Source organism: Penicillium canariense, assembly GCF_028826845.1.
Source record: "Penicillium canariense strain IBT 26290 chromosome Unknown utg000008l_segment0_segment0, whole genome shotgun sequence".
NCBI classification, from domain to species: domain Eukaryota; kingdom Fungi; phylum Ascomycota; class Eurotiomycetes; order Eurotiales; family Aspergillaceae; genus Penicillium; species Penicillium canariense.
This window is the reverse complement of record NW_026622735.1, coordinates 2,268,751-2,292,714: the sequence shown is the minus strand read 5'-3', so window position 1 is coordinate 2,292,714 and position 23,964 is coordinate 2,268,751. Positions and strand designations below refer to the sequence as shown.

The window sequence follows — 23,964 nt, the reverse complement described above, 5'->3', positions numbered from 1 at the left end:
TTCGGAGGCAGAGAATTCCCACCCCTGGATGAGTGCACATATAGCAAATTGGGCGCTCTCATAACCTCCACCGCTAATAACGACATCAACCAGGTATCAAACGATAGTGCCTGGAGTTAGATTGAATTTGAACTAGGTCTAAAGATCATAGGACCACTGGCTGTCGAGATATCGCAAGAAATTGATTTGGCCAAGAGATAATTGGACCGTTTACTTGTGTATCTACTGTTTCATGGGCGTGGGCAGGCGTTCGGAACACTGTTGCATCCGGAGGAAGCGCCTGCATAGGCTATAGCCATACGACACTAGTTTGGCCGCATCAGGTTAATAAAGTATCATCATCATCTACAAGGATCTACATGGCCCTAACCGCTGCGGCAAATTAGGGCCGTACCTGGTCGGTGCCCTTCTCTCAAGATTCGGCATCCCCGAGGCTTCTGCGGGAGCCAATCAACAGCTTATCATTTTAAGCGTACTAACTTAGTCAATCGGGGGCAGAAGCGCTGGGCCGGTCACTTATCAACGCTTATATTAGGGATTAGTTTCTGTTTTTGCGTCGTAATCGAATATAGCCCGCTCAGCAAACCCTGGATAACCAAAGACTCCGTAAGTTGATAGGTTATTCCCGACTTGTTTTAGAAGAATACAACTGCTATATCAATCAAAATAGTTCTCCTAGACTCGGCTTGTCGGTCACAATCAAAGGCAAGACTAGTGTAGAGCAACCCGCTAGGGGACATGTGATGTGCCGCTTTGAGGAACGCTTAGCTTGCCCCAGCATCCTAGTTTACTTGGCAGCGCTAAGTCAGTTTAATGCGATCGGATTTCAAAGAAGGAGCAGGATGATAAAGAGTAACGGAAATGGTCACAAATTTCCTCCTAAGATATACCTCCTCGCCTTCACCCACTTTAGATTCTTAGCTACCCGCTGCCTACTTTGCGTGCCTTGCCTGACGTATCCACTTGGGGGTTTGCTATGTCTTTCCAATCGCCGAGAGGGTCGTTCATCCTGACGCTTTGTTTTGCTTCGTGCGCTCTTGCATATTGGACCCCATGTTCCTTGGACGCCTGGGTTCTCAATCTTCAGTATTGTTCGCAACCGTGTTATGGATAGTCATTCTACGATTCTTTCTACAACACCACCGTGTGTGGAGACTATAATACCGTGTTTGACAGCACAAAACAGTCTGATGTCGATTGTCTTTGCTCCAATCAAATTGCCAGAATATCAGATCAGAAGAACATCACAAACTGCTCAGTGGATCTCTGCGGATACTCCTTCAATGAAACACGTTACGCCAATGATGAGGAGGCTTATATGAGGATGTGCCTCTGGGTATTCGGTTAGTAATCTTAGGAGGCATGCTTGGAGGACTCAAGTAACAACCTAACGCTGATAGGAGATTATTCGTACATGAAGTGTAACTCCACAACTTCTACAGCTGCATTATTCGTCTCGCAACCTCTGAAATTCTTCACTGCCTTCAGTATGGTCGTGGGTGCTCTTGCCTATTAAGTGCTGGATCTGAGGGAAAGAATCTGGCGGGCAGATATGACTTGTAATATAGTTCTCCTTTTAGATTTGGCAAATCATCAAAAAGAAGAGTCCGTTCAACGAAGATATAGAATCCGACGAAGAAAAAAGAAGAGAAAGAGAAAGAGAAGGAGAAAGATAAAGAGAGATGAGCTCTCTATTTTACTACTACGACGCCGCCGTAACCTTCCATATTATGTGATCGTTACAATACAACTTCTAGGGCAGTGGTCCTTTGACACCGATGGGACACATAACCAGGGGCAAACCTCCAAGACCTCACCCTGCCCCCTTGATTTCTACGAACAGCAAAAGCTGCAAAGGCCATGTGTGCGCGAAGGACATTGGGAGATCGGCCCACTCCGTGATGCGAGAACCTGATTATTTAGGCCTGCAAGTATCGAAAGCGAGCAGTGGTGCAGCGCTACGAAACGGCAATCTGGCGATTCAAGACTCGGTGATTCGGGTGCACGCCGGCGGGCGGCGGAAGGAGGGAAGGGAGATTGGCTTAGTAATGCAGATCGAAGGGGTTTTGATTTTGGTAGATAGAGGATCAGATAGCTGGTGTCTGACCGGTTGAGACCATGGGTGCACATGGGGCGGTGCTGCTGATGAGGGTTTTTGATCGCAGCGTTGAATTTCTCCTTACAAACGCTGCATGAGGACAGCCGCGGGGACGTTTGATCGCGGGGCCGGTGACTCCATAGCACAGTCCTTTTTTCTGATTTGTTTTATTGTCGCGTTTGCACTACTTTCTTTGGTCTGATCGGCAGTAAGCTATCTGACCTCTCTGCGGGCAGCTTCGCATGCGAACTGGGCTGGTCACCGGAACGCGCAAATCCCTGCATAGCACCTGTATCTAAGGTAGTTCCATCGGGAATAAGACGATTGATTGATTGATGTGCGGGACTCCGATAGAGGATGTGCCCTCTGAGCGAGGCCATGAGGTCGCCGTGCCCACCTCGAAGGGAGCCGCTTTTGCGACCGTCTGCCGCCACCCCTGAGCTCGGAAGTCGCGCCACGCCCTCGCTGAGGATTACCGGGTGATCGAAGAATGGATAAATTTCGAGATCTCGGTAGCCGATCTTACGATGGTATCCATTCGCATGGAAAGGTGGTCAGTGGTGCGCGAGACCTTCTCTAACGCGACCAAGGACCTTCTCCATCCCCTACCTCACCGCGTTGGGCTTTCTCGCGTATTGGTGACCTGCTTGACGAAACCATTGACAGCACCGGTCGTTTCATGAGTGGGAGCCTCGATGTAGTGGAGGATAGATGCGGCTGCTCTCTCTATCTCTTCTATGCTTTCGAATTGCGCGCGTCTTTTGGTGGATCGGTTTTGATGATTCTGCTGATTCCGCTGTTGATTTTGCGCGCGTGGCCCGGTCGGAGGTAGAAAATTCCGACCCGTGGATGGGTGCACGAATGGCAGATTCGGCGTCCTCACAACCGCCATCCCTAATAACGATATCAAACCGGTATCAAACGATAGCGCCTGGAGTGAAGTTGAATTTGAACTAGGTCTCGAAATCCTAGGACCTCTGGTAGTAGAGATATCAAAAGAAGTCGATCTCCGCCAAGAGATAGTTTTTTTATTTTTAATAGCAATTCAGACTCTTGTGACTACATTGGTTGAAGCATATATCTATTTTACCCTGGGTTGCGACACTTAACAAGCTAGCTTACAAGAAATGACACTCCGACTATAATTGTGTTGACTGTTTAGCCCTGGGAATGTCAAAAATGGATGGTGGAGTAGTCGAACGGGTGCGCCTCTCCTTTTCCAGCTTGTCTGCAGTCATCCAAGGATCTTCTTTTTCCATGACCAGATTCTGTGTAGTGATGCGCTTGGATAAAGTGCAGCCAGTCAACAATGTGACCCAAAAGATCATACTGTGTTTGAGCTCGTTGGGCGAAGTCGCTGTACCACTCTTCTCGAGCCCTCTTCTCGCAATTGAAGTATGAGACGAATTGCACTGTCCTGGTTTGCCTCTTTGATCCCATGAAGAGAGAAAGTCAGTGAGCCAACCTTGGCCCACTGGTACCAGAGCAGACCAAGGACTGTAGACTAATACGAGGATTTGCTCTTGACGGGTAGCTCTATTCAGTCAAGTATTGGCATATTAGTCACTAAGTCCAAATGTATCATAGATCCCGCATCAATCACAAACTTACCCCCAGTAATTGAAAAGCATATTCAAGTGAGCGTCAGTCACTTTCGTTCTCCGAGACGTCAAAAATTGTTATGTCCATATCTAGACAAACACCGAATGGATGTAGACCGCAAAATCCTCTGTGGGACAAGTCCTGTATAGCATCTCCACACCCATCTGAGAATTATTGAATGTACTGTTGTGGTTATGCTCGGATTTCTGGCTTCTTGTGTTGAGAATCCTCGAGACCTTCCAGAGCAGCCGTGTTACTATCATGGACATCCTTGCTGAGAACAGAAGCGAACTCATACGTTTTTATAAACAGTTAAGTCGTGTCACATTCTCCTTTTCCCTCTGACATCCTGCCCCAGAAGAGCTGGAGACAGTCACTCATTGCCCAGAGCTTCCGTCGGAGACCCTCGAACAAACCATTCACCCACAGATTTTCAATCCCAGCGCGGAAAGAGATCCAATCCATGTCGGGGTCTGAGCTGTAACCTAGCATCGTGGGCAAATGATCCTGAGGGATTATGCCCATAGGGTACCAAGTGCCAGTGGGTCCACCGGCGTTGTGCCCAGAAGGAGTTTGTCTCTCCTGTCTCATAGATTCCAAATGCAGCTGGTCATTGCCTCGTGAGAATGTAGCGTTATTTAAACTGTATTCTAGGCTTCACAGGCGTCCGCAAATCTGGGTGATTTATTTCAGACTGCATAGAGACTGGGAGAAGGCCCGATATTTGTTGCGTACAAGTTTCGCGAGACACTTGATGCAGCTGTGTGTGACGCGTAATAGACGATGATAGACTGGGAGAGCGAAAGCCCTGTGGTCAAATGACTCGGAGATCACCTGAGGGACATGGAAGAAGGAAGCACCTGATCGGACTAACCTGATGGGGCCCGTTTGCATAGGACCTCTCGACATAATAGCGGACTCCCCTATAGTTTCTTCCTTCTTCACTTTATTTGTTTCGTTGAATGCACCCTGTTCTTTCAGCTGGCTCCGTAACAGTTATTCTGGGATATGAATTCCCCCGAAGTTTAGTACTACCAAGGACTTGCCGTTGGCGTCGATCAAGATTCGTGACGCACTCGGCCGAATGCGCACGCAACAGTGCGTGTGGAGAACGTTGGACGAACACCCATCGTCGCAACTAAACATTCTCTCCTGGGAGCAGACTGTGCGTGCATTGAAGAAGAAAGGCACGGACGCCTTCTTGTATTTGGTCAGGCCCGCCTCCGAAGGTAGTGGAGGAGGAGAAGTTGTACGGGCACAAGATCTGCACCCAGACCCGAGGATCCAGAGGCTGCGGCCGTGAGGATCTCCGGTGATCTTCGTACAGAAGCCTGGTTGAGAATGGAGGATGCGCATCGACTACCGCGCACTGAACAACCTCACGAAAAAAAGACAGCTACCTGTTGCTACGAATCCCGGCATTGGATCTGGTTGGCCGTTCGAAGCATCTGTCAAAGCTAGACCTCGCGTCGTGGTACTGGCAGATGCGCATGGGTGAGGATTCGATCCAGAAGACGGCGTTCAACACAATTTGTGGGAAGTACGAATGGCTAGGGATGCTGTTCGGACTATACAATGCACCAGCGACCTTCCAAACCCCCGATGAATACACCTTACGGCCGATGTTGGGGAAGAGCGGGTTAGTGTATTTGGATTATATCCTAATATTCTCAAACATGGCTGAGGAACACTACTAGCACTTACGGGAGGTGTGCAGAGGTTGCGTGACGCGCAACTATATGCGAAACCGTCAAAATGTATGTTTGCCGAGAGCAAATTGAATTTCTGCGGGCACATGCTCGGTAGTGGGAGAGTCGAGCCGGTACGGGCGAAAGTCGACCTTGCCCGGGACTGGCCGGTCCCGAAGACTGCTTATGATATGCGATAGTGTCTGGGCCTCGCCTTATACTACCGACGGTTCGTGAAGGGGTTCGCGGAGATTGCCGCCCCCTTAAACAACCTGCTGAAAGAAACCGACGAGTTGCTTCGTACGAAGACGTTTCCTGAAGTTGGGTGGGAACCGGAATGCGACTAGGCGTTCGTGCGGTTGAAACAGCACTCCACTCGGCACCCGTGCTAGTGCAGCCAGACATGTCTAAGGCCTTCTCGATCGAAACCGACGCGTCAGAGTGGGCCACCGGATATGTCCTCTCACAGGACGGAGAGGATGAAATGCTTCATCCGGTGGCGTCAGATGGGCGTAAGCTCCGTGGCGCGGAACTGAATTACCTCGCCCACGAGAAAGAGCTCCTGGCAGTGAAGGAAGCAATGCGGGCGTGGGATACTTATATCGACAACGGCACTCGTACGACCATTTTCACGGACCATGAGGGTAACCATTACCTGCCAACAACGAGCACGTATAGCAAGCAGCTGGCTCGCTGGGTCGCGGAGTTCCAGCAGTATAACCCGGATATTTAGCACCGGAAGAGCGCCGACGCGGTCGTGCCGGATGCCATGAGCCGGCGACGGGACTGATGACGGCCCGGCCAACATGACGAGTGTCGAAGGGGTGCCACCGGTTTTAAACGTGGTCCGCACGGTCCATGGGGTCACAGAAGATGAAGGGCTCAGTGCGACGGTGGCGTTCCTTTGAACTGGGAAATTCGCCGAAGAACAGTCGCTGCGCCGTTCGTGCCCGTATATTCTCGCAGTCTGGTGCTGGAGGGTGCTCCTGAGGCCCTGGAGTACAGGCATGAGCATGGCACGTGTGTCACCGTACGTGGGCGTCGACGAACGCTAGGACGTTACTTGGTGTCAGAACATGAAGGGATAACTTACAGCTAGCAACTGATGGGCCACGGATGGGCCCACATTTGTTAGGTATTTGTAGTTAATTTTACATAACTTATGGTTTAGTAATGAACTCATGCTTTGTTACTAACCAACAGCCGGGTGTCGGCGACACAGACACGTGTCGCAGGGGGTTGCTTTCAATGGCGCTCCCCCCGTTTTTCTTCTCAATTAATCAATCTTGTTCATCTAAATTGGTTCCGCTTGATCTCATTCGTCTTCCTTGCATACTAGGCTACACAGTATCAGCTGGTTGTGACACTTGGCGACTGCGTCGCCTCGGGTAGTCTGGTCTTCGCGGTATAATGAAGACTCGAGGTTGGTGGCCGACGATGCGCGCGGATGTGGAGGAGGTTGTGCGGACATGCCCAATCTGCCGGGTGTCGCAGGGTTCGAAGGAGATGTGACGCATGACAGACGATGATAGACTAGGAGAGCGAAGGCCCTGTGGTCAGATGATGCGGAGGTCACCCGAGAGATGTGTGAAGAAGGGAACAGCCGATCGGACTAACCTGATGGGGCCCGTTTGCATGACAGCTCTCTACAAAACAGTTGACACCCCCTTCATAGTTTCTTCCTTCTTCACTTTAGTTTTTCCGTTGAATGCACCTGGTTCTTTTCCAGCTAGGCTCCGTAACAGGAGAGACTCTTCAACGGAAATCTGTGAGATAGTTTAATTATCGTAGGACGTTGTGCAGCCGTTCAAACGGTGGGGCTTGGACTTCATTGGCCGAATACCCGGAGGGAGACCGTGATTCCAGGTCGGCTCGTCCTGTTTTCACGGTCGGCTCAACCCACAACAGATGATAAGTACTGTATCGCTCAACCCCTTTTTTCCGATTACCTAGTTGGGTTTAGTGTGGTAAATTCCCCCTGTTCGCACAATGTCTGAAAAATTCAGAACTGCTTGGTAACTGGTTCTCAGTTTCACGACCTGGCCAATAATGAGAATGAGCTTTCCTGGATTGCTACTAGTAATCTAGCGATTATAGGCTAGTCAACCTTGATTCCCATATAGCTCACGATCTAGCTACTAATCAAGAAGGGCTAGTAACTCTTGAGGATACAATATATCTGTCCGCGACCGGAGGACTGCAGTGGAGTTGTAACGGTTAACTACTTGTCAGGGTAGAAGCCTGTCGATTAGGTAAAGAATCAATGGCGAAAAGGTAGGGAAACACAACTGATGTTACGAAAGAGCCAGCCGGAATGAACCAGGTGCATTCAATGAAACTAAAGTGAAGGAAGAAACCATGGAGGGGGTGTCGGCCTTGTTGTAGAGAGCTCTCATGCAAACGGGCCTTCCATATCATGTGCCCGAAAGGGAAATTATTAGAAAGATCAAACGCTAGATAACCCCTCCTTAGAAAACTACATGCCTGTAAAATATTCGTGTAGAAACTAGTAAACTAGTTTGAAAGTAGTTAAGCCTCATTCGCATCTTGCAAATCAAGCTACCTAGGAACTTCACGAGGGTCCGAGAAGAGCTCAAAGTGATCGCAGTATGCGGAAGATTGGTCAGAGCAGCAGGCTAAAAAGAAGTTAATAGCTAATGTAGAACTAATTCTTTGGTCAACTTACCACTGCTTAGATTCTTCAGCTTGCAACAAACGCAGGGGATAGTGAAATCCTGGTTGCGAACCTCCTTTTTCATCAGGGTACTGTTGATCTAGGAAAAGTTAGTAAAAGAACTAGTCTATAGCTAGATTTTTGACTTCACTTTTAAAGGAAGAGAGGGTAGATTAGGCTGGTCATTCCGATGACGCTCCTCCCACTTCACGATGATACCCTCGAAAAAGGCTAGGTATATTTCGTAAAACTAGCTCTTTTCCTAAGATAACTAGCTCTAAACTTACTAAGAGCCTCCGCAATCTCGGCAGTTGTAGCACGACCGCCCTTTTCCTTTGAAGTAAGGGTGATATCCTTGTGAACGAGTTTGAAATGGTGGTGAAGACCATTGGTGCTTGCGAAGCAGGTCTGGAAGAACTAGTCAGTAGCTGGTTCTTCGGTTCTTGAATAGTCCACGCCAAAAACCCAAAAGCTAGTTTTGAATTTCTGAAATGAGAAATAAAGTGAGAGGAACTTACATGGGTAGGGCAACCAGCAACACGACAAAAGCGCTCGCCAGCGAAGAGGGTGGCCACCTCGTTATTCTGAGTGATCAAAGAAGTCAGCAACTGGTTTCAGAGCGTGAAGAGCTAGTTCTTTACCCGAATATCGAGATCAGGCAGTTGGAGGTCAACCCGGCTGCCCGCCAGGTAGGCCTGGTAGGCTGCGCTCTTCTCAAGCACACCCTGACCCATGGTGAGGAGCGAATACTGAAGGGGAGAAGGAGCTTTGAACTAGTTTGAAAGGAGCAGGGGGGTAGGAGGTCGAGCGTAAGAATGTGTAAGGGTGTGTAAGATGGTAAGTTTGGAAAGTGGGTCCGGCTCAGATCGTGTGGGTACGGAAAAACTTATGGATGAGCGCGGATAGCAAATGGGCTGAGCCGACATGTACTCTCCTACACGGTGCTATATACTGGTAGCTGATTGGTGTCAGAACAAGAAATAACCGTATAGACTAAGAATGTTGCCCATGGAGCATTTTTGGTATAGCAGTATTATGCCCCCATATTTTGTGCGACAATTGGGTTCTTGCCCCAGCTGGTGAGATAGCCAGCGCTTTCGGCCTCTGCACTTCGCCACTCCTCTGGATTAGGATATGGATACTGGTACGACTTACTGCAAGGGTCGCAAGAACGTTACCTGCGCAACCCCTGTAACGTAATCTGACACCGAATGGCGTATGACAATTGACAGACACCTAGCGGTGCGGTCAACCGCTGACTCTTCACAAACTTCTACTAACTTAATACCTTGATATCCTGGATTAGAACTGCAGATTCTGCAGAAACATCTAACTTAAGGTTTTGGTCTTAGCGTTGTTTTCTAGTTTCACACGTGGGTGGGCTTAGGGTGTGAATCCCGGGCCCCCTGTCATGAAAAGGTGGAACCTTTTGCTAGTCTTATTAAGTATAGTGGCTGTTCAATAGTATTTGGAACACAGTACTTCCATCTACTAGCAGAAATATAAATGGGGTATGTAGCATGTTCCAAATACTAATGAGCGCTAACTATAGATGACATGCATACCTACTCACTCTGTGAGTATACATGTAGATAGGACCAAAAGGTCCTCTATTATATGCCAGAAGTTTATTTATGTTTCATAAAGAAAATGAAATAGGAAATGAAGGTCGATATGAGCCTGTACCTACGTGATTATAGATTTGTATAAAAGCTGGCTCTCTTAGGGGGGCCGGGTGCTTTTTGAGCTAGTGGCGGGTCACATCAGTCCGAATCATCAGGGTAACTTTGGGCGTAAGGGTGGACTCCAGCAATAGTGGTTAACCAAGCACGCCGTCTCTATCTAGTAGACCATGGAAGCTTGTAAAAGCGGAACCCTATACCAATGGACAATTGGACCAAATAATCCCTCATTGTTCTTTATGAGCTAGCCAATCATAATTATCAACGATGTCCATGTGGTAGGAAGTTCTGTGGTAGTAAAAGATATAAAAGCAAGATATTTATCATATCTTCTTCTTCCAACGCATCCTACCTCAATTGTCAGCGTCCCTCTACAATCAGTCGAACATAACAAGACATCTCTCATCAAGGTACGGCTAGTTTTACAGTCCTTAAGGAATGATACTAAGCATTGTTCAGATGAAGTTCCAACTCCTTGCTGCTCTGGCAGTTATATTTGCTGCCTTTGCCAATGCCAACAACACATGTCCTTGCGACAATGATGCTCTCTGTTGCTGTTGCGCGGTACGTGCTAATTAAATATAACCGGACAGATCTCGGATAGTTTCCCGTTGCTAACTATTAAGCACTAGGATAATGAAAAGATTCCAGGCGGGAGTGGCTTCGTGTTTACCTTTTGGACTGGACAACCATTATGTTACGGCCAGACGAACTGTGATGATGCGTGCACGAGTTGGACTGTGAATTCTGGCAACGACTGCGAGTTCTATGAGACTACAGGCTATCATCCCTGCAGGATGATCCATGTGCCTACGGTTGGGGCAAATACCAACTTCCATTTTACCACCGATGTCATCGCCGGTGCATGGGCCTGGGAGTCGGGCACAATTGGAGGTGTCAATCTCCATGATAATGGTCTTCTTACTTGGAATGCTCAGTCTGACAAAGTTCAATCCGTTTGCATCGCATACAAGAACAACGGAGGATATTTCTGCTACGAGAGACCAGGACAGGCGGCATGTGTGATTGATACATCACCAGAGAACATTGACGATATGTGGGGCTTTCCTTAAATACGAGGACTTCACGCAGGTCATTGTTGATGGTGCATTTGACTGTTCAGTAGGCGGAGATGCCTTGGACTCGAATGGGGGCTTGAACTGGAGTCTAACAATGAGTTCAGACAAGAAGGCTTGATTTGCAAGATGAAAGGATGGACGGGGCTTGCTCGAGAATTACCAGAACTATAGAAGTGACATATTTGTTTCTGTAATTCATCTGTCCAGTTCTATCTCTATTCCTATTTCTATGATACTTCCATGGTCGAAAGGCAACTCAGGTATGTACCACGATTTCGGTGAACATCTTACTCTCGAAGAGGGTAGACGATCTCGTGGCGCACGGAAATCGAAAGTGAATGCAGACCATCAGGACAGCCAGGTCAGCCAGGAAAGGGGCGCGGTCGAGCGTCTAGACTGTTACAAAGGCGCCAGCTGGAAAGAACCAGGTGCACTCAACAGAACAACTGAAGTGAAGAAGGAACAAACTATGGAGAGGGTGTCCGCTATCATGTAGAGAGCTCTTCATGCAAACGGGCCCCATCAGGTTAGTCCGATCAGCTGTTCCCTTCTTCACACATCCCTCAGGCAATCTCCGCATCATCCACAGGGCCTTCGCTCTCCAAGTCCATCGTCCTGTCATGCGTCACAAAAACCTCGTAGGTAACGTATTCCTTTAGGTCTAGCTCCCATATAGTGACTTAGCTAGGATCGTCCACCAATCCATACAGGCACTCTGCAATAGCGTCTGGTACGTAGTATCTTTTCCCCGTTGGGGAGTTCCACCGCTAGGCAGTCCTTACGGAACTCCGGTTGGTGCCACTACACCTTGCCCGCCAGGTTTCGGGCTATCTCATGGAACACGAATGTATGGCTGGCGCCACTGTCGAGTAGCGTCTTCCTCCACTGCCCCGTCGTCGTGCAGCCCTAGCTTCCCACGGAAGAACATGAGGGCGCTCCCGACGACGTTCGGCCACGCCGGGCGTTCCTGCGATTCTGTTTTTGTAAGTATCTTCGAGAAGGGGGCATTAAGGGGGTCAACCAGGTCGATAACGGGGGTGTGGGAAGCCTCCTGGAAGCGGCCGGGAAAAGCCTTAAGATCCTCTACCGGCCCACAATTTTTCCCTGAGCTTCGCTCATGTTACGATGATGGAAAAGAGCCAACTGGAAAGGTAACCAGGTGCATTCAACGAAACAACGAAGGTGAAGAAGAAAGAAACTACAGAGGCCCTGTCAACTATTTTGTAGAGGGTTTCCACGCAAACAGGCCTCATCAGGTTAGTCTGGTCAGGTGCTCTCATCACCCACGTCCATCAGGTGATCTCTGTCCATTGTTCTGTTATGCGTCACAGCTCATACGGACTTTCGGGTCGACTTCCGGGCGGTTGCGTCTGAGGTGGCCTGGCTTGTTACATCCTAACAGGAGGGATTCTCCATCCGGGGCACTGATGGTTATCAATCGCCGACAGTTCCATGGCGTGCGGGTCCGTTTGGGGCTCTTTCGCAAGGCTGATGCCTCTCTCCAGTTGACAGAACGGATCGATCGTGTCGGCGAGGCTCTTCGGGGGTTCTCGCTCCTGTAGCCATTTGGCCTTCAGCTCTGGCCGGGATCCGTTGATCAGCCGTAGGCGGATGATGTTCTCGGGAATAGGCACGGCCACCATATTCGCCAGGTCTTGCAGGCGGGTAGCCAAGTGCTCGCAGCGGTTCCGGCCCTGGGTTTCATCCTGGAAGCGGCCGTACCAAGCTTGCTCCTCTAGACGCTCTCTAAACTGTTGGCTTATGCACTGACGGAATCCCCCTCAGCTTCGTACGACCTCGCCATGGCCGGCCTCTATTCCATCTCAGAGCGTATGCCAGCGGGTCAGTGCCTTCTTGGTGAGAGCATTACCGGCAGCCATGATCTTCTGGTCGTCCGTCATGATCTGTGCCGACAGGCGGGCCACTCGCTCGAAATACTCTTCGCAGTCTCAGAGCCAATGCAGGGCCGCATCATCGCGGGTCCATCCCTAGTACGGCGGCATCGTATTGACATAGCGCATTAGGGCTCGGTCCAGGATCGCTGTCGGCGCCGCACCCGTCCGGTTCGGCGGTGACTGGTGCAACGCCATCGTCATGATAGCATGTTCCTGCAGCTGCTGCAGTTCGGTCGGCAGACAGATTAGTGCCATCAGGAGGTCGGCGGGGACTGCATCGTTCGCGCCCCCGTTAGCGACAGCTTTTGGGGGTTTATGTACGGGGATTTCCTCGGCCGGTGTGGCCGTGGCTCCCTGGTTCTCGTCGGCGCTAAACGACATAATAAGGGTTTGAAACAGTTAGAACAGTTGTTTGGGGACTGGGAATACATTTCTCGGTTCAAGATTATGCCCCGTTTCCAACCCGTCCGGTCCGGCCTTACATTGTAACCTTCCGTATCATCTCTTCTCGGAGACGTGTCGTCAGAGTTCTCTCTCCGGTCGTCGGCCATAGCGTGGAGTCTTCCTATGGTTTCCAGTAGGGCATTCCTTTCCAGGGCATCCGACTGGCGTCGTCGTAGCCCGTTCGTCCTGTCTATGGATACCCCTCAATGGCCCGTGCCGCTACCGGCGACTCCAACTTTTCGTCCCCCTTCCTTCGGCCTCACAGGACTCAGCTGGCGAGGTCGAGCAGTTCACGACGTCGGAGCTCCCCATATGACCGCAAGAGCGCCGCCGTGCGGCATCCAAGGTATTTAGTACTTCCGCTCTTGCGCCGGTGAGGGATCTTTCCACCAGGATCCCTTGGCCTACCGTCTGAGGCAGGGTCTAGTAGGGTTTGCTACCAGATGAGAGACCAGAATGGAATATTCGATTGTCATTCCCGACATGGGAAGGACTCTATTTAAGATAAAGTACTTTCCTTTAGTGTCTCATGATTTCGTGACAGCTTGTATGGGCCTCGATCAACATCTGAGCTATCCTCACGATCGTAGCCCTGTAATCGACTTTGGGACATTTCCAAGGGTGCTGGGTAGGACCTCATAGGACGCTGGGTTCTAGATTCAATCCCTAGGGGCCATCACAGAGAAACCTCATCTTGCACCTATTCTTCCATACTCTACATTGTAGTCTAAGAGTACAAGGTTCTGTCACTGGGTCGTGTGGGTCCTGTCCTCCCTCCAGCTGCAAGTAAAGGCATCTTCAGCGCCTAATTCCTCCTCACCTTGCATGGAAACCCTCGACCAAGACACGATCACCTTCTTCAGCCATGCCTGTTAACCTTCTCTTTCGAGGTTCCAGCGCCTCTACCCTGGCTCTATTTCACCTCTGGCCAAGAATGTCAACTTCCTCGCGATCAGTTATTATCGCAGGCACAAAACCCGCTTTTCGTATCTGGGTCCTGCGAAAAGTCCTCCCCTGTCGTCTTCACCTGTGGGCGCTAGTGTCAGTTTCTCCGTGATCTCCCTCAGTTGTACGTTCTTCATCTTGAGCTTCTTCGTTAACCCTTCTAGATCCATCAACAACCGATGTCGAGTTCTCAGGATAAGCTCGACCGCTCTGCTCGTTTTCAGCACAGTCACCCTCATCACTATCATCACTGATGAATTAAAGTATATCCAACCTAGAGCTGTTTGTGCAATTTTGTCCGAGACTACCTGGGTATTTGCGCATAGTTTTACACACAGCAAGACATCAAGGAGAAGAGTCCATTCAACAAAATGTCGAATCTGGGGAAGGAAAAGAAGAGAGAGAGAAAGAGAGATGAGCTCTCTGTTTACTACTACACGCCCGAACCTTCCATGACGGATCCTTGCATATCAGGTGGCTGTCACTCACAGGGCTTGTCGCTGAGATACAGCCTGTCTTGTTTTGATAATATGATTAACCAAATCGTTTCCAAGGAATATATCAATCAAAGCGACTCGTGCTGCTAGAGATAAAAATGGACATAATGTGCCTCAACTGTTTTTAGCATCAATGACGGACCTTTGCGGTATTTCTTTATCTGAAGGACAATACTTTTCGTTAACGTTCTGTTTGCGTGGGTAAAGACCCCCAAGCATGGTGCTGTGTGTAAACGGAGGCTTCGGATCTGACACTGATATTGCGCACCGCTTGATGCGCCCACATGCAGGTAGCACCCTGTCTTTGCCGTTCATGGCAAGACTTCAGGCGAATGGGGAGCATACAATAGCCAAATTCACAAGTCAACAGGACAGCGTCCAAGTTCACATGCTAAGTTTCCCCTAGCCAGGTAGTCGTCTCTCGACGAGGTTCAGATGACCGATTCTCACAGTATATTTACCAGGCTTCCCAATCACTCGAGGCTTTTGCCAGGAGTGGACCTGATTCGATCCTTTATAAACCGTAGATGTCAAATCGCGAGTGGGTGTAAATCACTATCAAGGCGGTTCCGAGCTCGTTTGCAAACCTGGCATTAGCAAGGGATTGAGACTTCCCCTCATCCCTTGCTTTGGGGTTCGGCTATGCGTAGTCACTTTAGTTATGATCTACGATTGAGTCGTAATAAGATTGTGTAAACATATCAGACATGGGCTTTCGCAACAGATACTCGTTGATGGAATGCCCAAAGGGTACGTCTCTAGTATACTCTATAGTTGTATTTGAGCATTCTCTGGCCACTCCGTTAACACTGTATGACGCGCTGACTGTAATGTGACCCACTAGCCCGGCGCTAGCGGTAGAGTGGAGAACCAAGGCATGGCGAAAGGAGAGTCCTAAGTTGATCTGACCCTGCGTCTCAACCCTCGCGTCTTGCATACTCAGTTGTGGCCAACTTACGTAGGCCATTGTTTTTTCTTGACTGATCAAGAAAGAGGAACAAAGGGGGTCGCCGGGATGGGCGCTGCAGCCTTTATGGACAGCAAGCTAGAACTTAGGATTGAGGGGTTCAGGTACAGTATACATAGACATAAAACATCATTCTCGTTCAAAACGGTCACACTGCTAAAAAGCGCGCTTCGACGAGGGCTCTGCTTCAACTACCTACCATGCTGCCGCCCATATGAACTCAATCTAGCTGAGAGTCTTCAAGTACAGAAGGGAAGATCCTTCTATTATTGGACGCTATCAAACATGGCCATTCCTCCTGTCGCAAAGCAACCAGAATTTATGAAGAAAATGGACTACACTACATGACTGGGTGAATGGCAAAGCTAGTGGCCATAAATTAAGCTACTTCAAGGGATTGCGTTTGGAATGGAAAACCTATAGATTTGCATGGATCAGCGCCTCAGCCTTCTGCTGATATATAGCTGATGTCACAGGTTGCTTACTTACCACTGTGAGCAGGCGGCTCAAAGCAATAGGTACGAACTCGTTCTTATGGGCAACACTGCAGTATTGTCTACATTATATGGCTGGTTTCAGCCCTGTAAACACCAGATGCAAATCCCAAGAACGCAAATATGCCACAAGAGTACCAACTCCTCAATTTTCCTCTAGCCGTTGTAGAGGTTACAGTTTTGATCACTCTATAAGGCAACACTCGCTGGATTTCATATCTGTCCTCGTCGAAGGCAGTTGATATGGGTCGCATGGTTGTTTGACAATCTACGGCGGTTAACATTAGTTGTGTTAAAGAATTTGAGAGACCTCGACGCAACACAGGCTGTTTCCCAGGCTAGCTAGCTTCAATAGGGGTTCATTTACTAATAAACCAACAACCTATCCCGCTTCAACTAGCTGTCTGACATAGACTCGTGACTAATCCGAAGGGGGAAGACGAGTAGTGACTAGATTCTTTCGGAAATGGATAACGCTCATATTACGGTACATAGCCTGGCTATCGAGACATGGAATTGTAATTTTTTGCATTTACTATGGGTTTTGGGGTGCGCGAGTTAAGCGGGAAGTACATTCATTATCCTGATAACCTTACGTCATAATATTCTGCTGGTGAAATGATTTTCTTTATTTTCTATACTATGTATTGAACTATTCGCGTTTTCAAGTTGTTGAATAAACTTAAATGAAGTATAATTGAGAAATAACCTCAAGTAATATTTATGATGGTTTCCTGTCTAATAAAGTTACGACTGAAAGTGAAGACAAGGTGGTCAAAGTCTTAAGAAATGCCAATGTAGATCTTGGAATAAAATAATAAGTTTTGAGTAGAGTGGAAACTTGAGGAGAATTTTTCTTATATTAATTCTTGGGAAATATGTTTATTCGAAGGCAGAGCTGCGAATGCTAAGGACATTACTTAATATACAGTATACTAGGGAAAGGATAAACGTAACTTCTATTTAAATTGCCAGAAATTGATAGAGCAAATATGTTACCTTGTTATGATCTTCAAAGTTAATTCCGTCTGAGCACTGTTGGAGGACCAGAGGGAATGAGGGGATAGGGTGAAGGGGCATTCTGCTCCCTAGGAATGTTAGGTCGAATACTTAGAGGCGCCTACATAAGACCTGACTACTAACCAGGCTAAACTATGATTCATTCACTTCTTCTCGGAAATCTTTGACTGTGCTCCTGTTGGAATTTCATCGATCTCTGTCTACCCGACCGTCAATATGCGCTTCTTCGGTGTCCCTCTTCTTGTGCTCGCGACTGGAGTTGCTGCGTTGCCGCCAAGCGCGGGCGGTGAAGGTAGCGCTAATGGTGTTGCAAACAAGGGCAATGTCGCTACGCGCTTCCCTGTCCCCGAAAGCATGACGGTGAAGCAGGCGCAGGCCAAGTGTGGTGACCAGGCACAGCTCTCCTGCTGTAACAAGGCAACCTGGGCGGGCGATACCACCGACGTCAACGATGGTATACTGGCTGGCACTCTGAGTCACCTCGTCGGGACCGGCTCTGGGGCCGAGGGCCTTGGTCTCTTCAACGAGTGCTCCCAACTTGACGTACAAGGTAAGTATAATAGCACTTGTTTTGACATAAAATTTAACCGCTTTTAGTTCCTCTTCTTTTCGGCCTCGCAGCTATCCAAGATCTAGTTAAGAAGAAGTGTCAGCAGAACATCGCTTGTTGCCAGAACTCCCCCTCGAGCGCGGTTAGTTGATCTTGCCTTATATCTGGATTATATGCTAACTGCTAGATCATAGAACGGAGACTTGATTGGCTTAGGATTGCCATGTGTGGCTCTCGGAGCCTTGATCTAATTAGAGCCCCGCGGTTGAAAAATTGGGTTAGGTTTTGACTATTAATCTGAAACTCCCTCACGAGGAAGCACACGCATCTGTTTTCCCTCGTTAGCTCCTAATTCTATACTTCTTTCTCTTATATTTAGATCCTACAAATGATGGATTTCATTGACCTACGAGCTGTAACAATTACATGACATGGAAGGCTCCGGCGTGTAGTGGAAAACAAGAGCTCATTAAAACCTAACTAGCAACGAATGCTCTGAGACCGGCGGTTATCGTTACGCCCCTAGAAGGGAGAGGAGCTGCACAGGGTTTCTAGAACTGCGAAGGGGTCTGTAGAGCAGGAGACGGAGGCATTGGACCGTGATAGGAATTAAAAGGAAGTAGAGATTGGGAGAAGAACCGTCTTATAGTGGCAGCCTAGTAGTGTAACAGTAAGTGGAACGGAAAAGGTTTGAAAAAATAATCGAAACTGTTAGAGATCGAACCCCAAACCTTCTCCCTAAATGGAGGCGTAAAAATATGAAAGCCACATCAGCAGATTTCAATATAATTTATCAAATTAACATAACTCAACGAAAATCAACCATATTAAACCACAACCATTCTAACCACCCGCTGTCATATAATCAGATGTAGATTACACATGAAAGACGGATGTATGTATCACCTTCACCTCACTCTTGTGGCATGAGTAGCGTCCTAAGTTTGATACCGGATTTACATCAATCTAGTGCAGAGATATATATATACAATGGAGACCAAGTAGATATATGTTGTCAGCACATGAAGGGATAACTTACCGCGAGCAACTGATTGGTTACTGATGGGCCCACATTCGTTTAGTATTTCCTATGTAATCAGGGAGCTGAGCAGCAATGTACTGTAGGCTTTGTCATAGCTGAGTAACGGAGACACATCAGACACATGGAATAGCGGGGTGGCTCAGTGTGTATTTTTAACAGCGCTTCTCCTCCCATCTTTCTACTGAATCAATCAATGTTATTCATCTATATTGGTTCCGCTTGATATCATTCGTCATCGTTGCATACTAGGCTATACAGTATCAGCTTTTGCCCTGATATATGTATATCACCAAGAATGCTGGTAAGCCATGGGGTGAAACGGCAGAACCTTAGCGTGCCCGGAAGCGGTGAGGGCGTGATAAAGTTTAGAACAGATCGTGATTGGTCAAAAAAGGAATTCAGAGACAGTGATTGGCGGACCTGTATGTACTTGGGTAACCATTTTGGATTGCATTGGTAACTATGGTTTGTATTTGCATACGGGACGTAGCAAACCATCTGGTAGATTTTTACATATTTGCATTTGGATAAACGGTAGGCGAGCCCTTCTGCAGAGGTGAATATACCTAATATGTGACGCATGACATGACGATGGACTTGGAGATCACCTGACGGACGTGTGGTGGAGGAGAGCTAGACTGCGCCAAAAACCGCAATTGGGGGCAAACCTTGCCCCCAAAAACCAAACCGCAATGGTTGCGGTTTTTAAAACCAAAAACCAAACCAAACCATAAACCATTGCGGTTCCCTATTGGGGAACCATCAAAAACCATTTTTACATAAAATTACATAAAACTGCATAATAACTAGTTATAAACTAGTTAAAATAGCTTAGTAATTAAGATATAGCCAATAAATATCGATAGAATATTATCCACGTGATATTTTAGCCCCGCTTTAAAAACCATTGGGGCCCCAAGAACCATTGCGGTTTCTAACCTAGAAACCAAAAACCATTGCGGTTTCTAGAATTGGCCCCAAAAACCCCCCCAATTGCGGTTTGGTTTTTTGCGGTTTTGCGGTTTTGCGGTTTTTGGCGCAGTCTAAGGAGAGCAGCTAATCGGACTAACCAGTTGGGGCCTGTTTGTATGGAAGCTCTCTACAAAACAGTAGACACCACCTCCATAGTTTATTCCTTCTTCACTTTCGTTGTCTCGTTGAATGCACCTGGTTCCTTCCCAGTTGGTTCTCTTCTATCATCGTAACATGGTAAAACTTCAGAGAAAGGTCATCCTATAGATATTAGAACAAGCGACACGATCAGGCAGAGAATGTATTGATCCATTATTCAGCACTAGCGATAGTAGAAACTTCAGTAATCCTAGTAAACGTAGTTTGAGTAACTGTTGCCCAACACCTAGGGGTAACATTCAATATTTGAAAGGCTCCAAGCAAAGGGAAGCTGTCCTAGTCCGATGAAAAAAATAGGTTATCACCGTCAGCAGGTCGTCAGCTGTTTCTCTAGATAGTCATATCGAAGATTGATTATGCAACATCAATATGGTATGTTATATGGAAAATTTCCCAGTCGCCTCGGAATCAGACGGCCGTTGTGACGGTCACCTGATATGGAAGTTGTAATGCATATCTACTGTACTTGTCAGGATAGATGCCTGTCGATTAGGTAAAGATTCGATGGCGACAAGGTAGGGGTGTGACGCATGACTAACATAAGGGACTGGTGGAGCTGAGGCCCTGGAGGACATGTGACCGGACTAACCGGATGGGGCCCGTTTGCATGGGCGCTCTCTACAGATAGTTGACAGCTCCCTCCGTAGTTTCTTCCTTCTTCACTTTTGTTGCTTCGTCGAATGCACCTGTTTCTTCACAGTTGGCTCCTGCGTAACAAGGGGAACACAATTGACTGAATTAGGTTCAGAACTGAATCTTGACACATTCAGACTAAAAGGGAGCGGGGCATAGTCTTTTGTTAGAAGAGAATGATACAGGAGTGATGATAAAGGATGATGTAACCATCCATGGCGCGAACACTTTCCCATGACAGGGTGAACAAGGTAATCATTTATAGAAGGTTCCGGCCTGTAGGCTGTAGTATTTAAAAGCGGGCCTATCTCTCTCTCTTTACTTTCTCAGATCCGATATCTTCGTTAAATGGACGCTTCTTTTTCATGACTTACCAAGTGTAACATTACATATAGCTTATTGCTATAAGATTATATGCTCAGCCTTTAGAGATGGCTTTAGCGATGGGGATAGAACAATAGCCTTCTAAAAAAGAAGACTGATCTTAATAGAGCTATAAAATTAAAATCTAAAAGAACATATAAATGATGAAGGACAAGGTAAATTAGGTTATTTTCAATATAACCTTCCCACTGGATTTCTCTAAAAGACTGCCAACTAGAGCAACGCTCCAAGGGAGACACAGGGTAATCCAGCACCAATCAAATCTCCATTCTATTATGTTATTATTAGCAAAGAAAACACAACATCCGATAAAAAAAAGATAGTAATTAGCTGACTAACCGCGCTAGAAGGGGGAGTTCTGGCAGCAGGCAATATTCTGCTGGCACTTCTTCTTAAGAAGATCCTGGACACCTATGATTCCAAAGAGAGCAGTCACTATGAAATATTAATTATACTGCCAAATAGTATTGGATATATTTACCAACCTTGCACATCAACTTGGGAGCACTGATCGAAGAGACCAAGACCTGTGGCCCCAGAGCCGGTACCGACCAGGTTACTGAGGGTGCCAGCCAGAATTTTAGAGTTGACATCCGTGGTATCGCCCGCCCAGGTTGCATGATTGCAGCAGGAGAGCTGTGCCTGGTCGCCACACTTGGCCTGCGCCTGCTTCACCGTCATGCTGTCGGGGACAGGGAAGCGCATAGCGACATTGCCCTTGTTCGCAACACCATTGGCATTACCTACACCGCCAGCGCTTGGTGGCAACGCAGCAACTCCAGTCGCGAGCACAAAAAGAGGGACACCGAAGAAGCGCATATTGACGGTCGGGCAGAAAGAGATCAATAAAATTCAAGAGGAGCACAGTCAAAGATTTCCGAGAAGATGTGAATGAATAATAGTTTCGCCTGGTTAGCAGTCAGGTCTTATGTAGGCGCCTCTAAGTATTCGACCTAACATTCCTAGGGAGCAGAATGCCCCTTCTATCTATCCCCTCATTCTCAGCGCACTCAGGATCCGCTAGCGCGAGTAATGAAAATATGCAGTTACTGTTCCCGGCTGGCTGACCTATTGCCAAGCAAACCCCGTATATTGGCATCTGATCTAAATGCACACATCACTCTTGGATAGGGGCTGATGGCCTCCTTGCTATGCTTCCACAGCTTTCCCAATTTTGAATACCTTCCGCCGGTAAGAGTGGGCCCTCCCGGCGCCTACCAACGTTCCAGATTCTGAATCTTGCTAACAGCCCCGTGTTGTTGCCGAGAAAAGGGGCGACAATAATCTCGAACTCGACTTGGACACGGCGCGTTTCTTTCCATCCCGGGGGCGTTCCGTATACTACCGCCGCTGCGGTGATAAGCTAGAAGTCTATGCCTACATAGCAGGTGCGAGCGCTAAAAGGAATAGTCTGTAGGTCAGCTGCCGCAGAGCGTCTGATTTAATGTACGGCGCAATGGAGTGCCTACGGAGAATGTCCAGTAGCGTAACAGTCACATGATACGCAAGGTTCCCAGTGTCGTCCCAATATACTGTCAGCACATGAAGGGATAACTTACCGCTAGCAACTGATTGGTTGCTGATGGGCCCACATTTGGTTAGTATTTCATATGTGATGAGGGTGCAGCATAGCAATGCAGGCTTTGTAATAGCTAAGTAACAGAGACACAGCGAGTAGCGGTGTGTCTCATGGGGTATTTTTAACAGCGCTTCTCCCCCCATTTTTCTACAGAATCAATCAATGTTATTCATCTATATTGGTTCCGCTTGATATCATTCATCGTCTTTGCATACTAGGCTATATAGTATCAGCTTGCACTGATATACATATACTTGTGTTACTGCATATACTGTAACGTACTTCCCGCTCACGCCGCCCACCCCAAAACAAATAGTATAGTCAGCGTTCATTAGTAACTTATCTGGAACATGCTACATGCCCCACTTGTATTTCTGCCAGTGGGCGGAAGTACTGTGTTTAAATACTAATGAGCGGCCACTGTAAATGCGAAGAATGATAATCTCGTTTCTCAACAACCACATCTTGTTTAGAGACAATATCAGAGTATCATATTCAAGTAGGGATTCTAATACACTAGTACATCTTAGAGAAATCAGTATTTGTCAAAATTGATGTTCAAGTCTTGAATTCTTACGAAATGCGTGTCTTCCAATATGAAGCTATTCCCACCATAGGGTCACGTGGCATGGCATTTGACGTACCGATTCCCTCCCGATACCCATCGATAACCCTCTATCCCACCTGGGTATCCTCCGGACTACTTTACTCCGGAGAGGTGGTATATGTAATGACCATATGATATGGAAGGTTCCGGCGGCGTGTAGGGTAAGACGGAGAGCTCACCTCTTTCTCTTTCTCTTCTTTTCCTTCCTCAGATTCGATATTTTCGTTGAATAGACTCTTCTCCTCGGTGACTTGGCACGTGTAACATTATTTTCATTCCCAGGTTTCTATAATTTCGTTAACTGGACCCTTCTTTGTGTAACAAGTGGCACGTACTAAAGCCGGAGAGCGATTTGTTTCCAAACTCCCCAGGGCGTCGAAGGTTCATATGATGTCCTTGCCACAGCATCTACTGGCACTGGCATATACTCTTAATTAAAAAAGATTTAATTTTCTTCTTCAAATAGCGCTTCGAGGGGGCGCTATTCCTCTTCTGTCGTTCGAGACCCACCGCGATTCGAAATCACAACGTGCTGATATATGTTTTTCTATTCGGAAAATGGAGATGCACAGAGAATGATGGGATTATTGGCGTGCCTCAGACCATAGCCATGTCCAGGTCGTAAGGTGGACGGACCGAGGCGCAACATTCCGTGAGCTCTCAGAAGGGAAATAAGCAAAAAGATAATAACCTAAATGACGCCCTCGCCCACTCTGCCATTTATTATTTTTCTCCCGAATTAATACCGCGGCCTGGTCAACTCTTCAGTTTGGTCCCACATTGTCCACCCTCTTGCCTGGCCCTGCCGTGGCCAAGATGCTCGCCTTTACTCTCCTGTGTTTAGCTACATTTGCCGGCGCTTATCCGGCGTGCATGAGTTCGCCTGCTAGCACTTACCCAGATCCCAGCCCTTGCATGGGTGACTGTGGACGCATGATCCCTCGATGATTCAG

The 23,964-nt window shown here is 47.7% G+C and overlaps 5 protein-coding genes across 5 annotated transcripts; 2 read left to right on the top strand and 3 right to left on the bottom strand.

The window, feature by feature from the left end:
* Positions 1–7,947: 7,947 nt before the first annotated feature.
* Positions 7,948–8,796, bottom strand: N7482_010750 (uncharacterized protein; the record flags this gene model as incomplete). Its single annotated transcript, XM_056692874.1, has 6 exons — positions 7,948–8,024; positions 8,075–8,162; positions 8,214–8,293; positions 8,350–8,470; positions 8,581–8,646; positions 8,704–8,796. 6 exons carry the CDS (start codon positions 8,794–8,796, stop codon positions 7,948–7,950), a joined length of 525 nt encoding a protein of 174 aa, XP_056538831.1.
* Positions 8,797–10,255: 1,459 nt separating this feature from the next.
* N7482_010749 (uncharacterized protein) lies at positions 10,256–10,817 on the top strand (the record flags this gene model as incomplete). The annotated part of the gene is made up of 2 exons (XM_056692873.1): positions 10,256–10,308; positions 10,541–10,817. 2 exons carry the CDS (start codon positions 10,256–10,258, stop codon positions 10,815–10,817), a joined length of 330 nt encoding a protein of 109 aa, XP_056538830.1.
* Positions 10,818–12,211: 1,394 nt separating this feature from the next.
* Positions 12,212–13,099, bottom strand: N7482_010748 (uncharacterized protein; the record flags this gene model as incomplete). The annotated part of the gene is made up of 2 exons (XM_056692872.1): positions 12,212–12,589; positions 12,836–13,099. The coding sequence occupies 2 exons, from the start codon at positions 13,097–13,099 to the stop codon at positions 12,212–12,214; spliced, it is 642 nt and encodes a 213-aa protein (XP_056538829.1).
* A 4,202-nt stretch (positions 13,100–17,301) lies between these two features.
* N7482_010747 (hydrophobin family protein) lies at positions 17,302–17,886 on the top strand (the record flags this gene model as incomplete). Its single annotated transcript, XM_056692871.1, has 3 exons — positions 17,302–17,635; positions 17,683–17,777; positions 17,830–17,886. The coding sequence occupies 3 exons, from the start codon at positions 17,302–17,304 to the stop codon at positions 17,884–17,886; spliced, it is 486 nt and encodes a 161-aa protein (XP_056538828.1).
* A 3,282-nt stretch (positions 17,887–21,168) lies between these two features.
* On the bottom strand, positions 21,169–21,644 carry N7482_010746 (hydrophobin family protein; the record flags this gene model as incomplete). The annotated part of the gene is made up of 2 exons (XM_056692870.1): positions 21,169–21,260; positions 21,311–21,644. The coding sequence occupies 2 exons, from the start codon at positions 21,642–21,644 to the stop codon at positions 21,169–21,171; spliced, it is 426 nt and encodes a 141-aa protein (XP_056538827.1).
* Between the last annotated feature and the right edge of the window lie 2,320 nt (positions 21,645–23,964).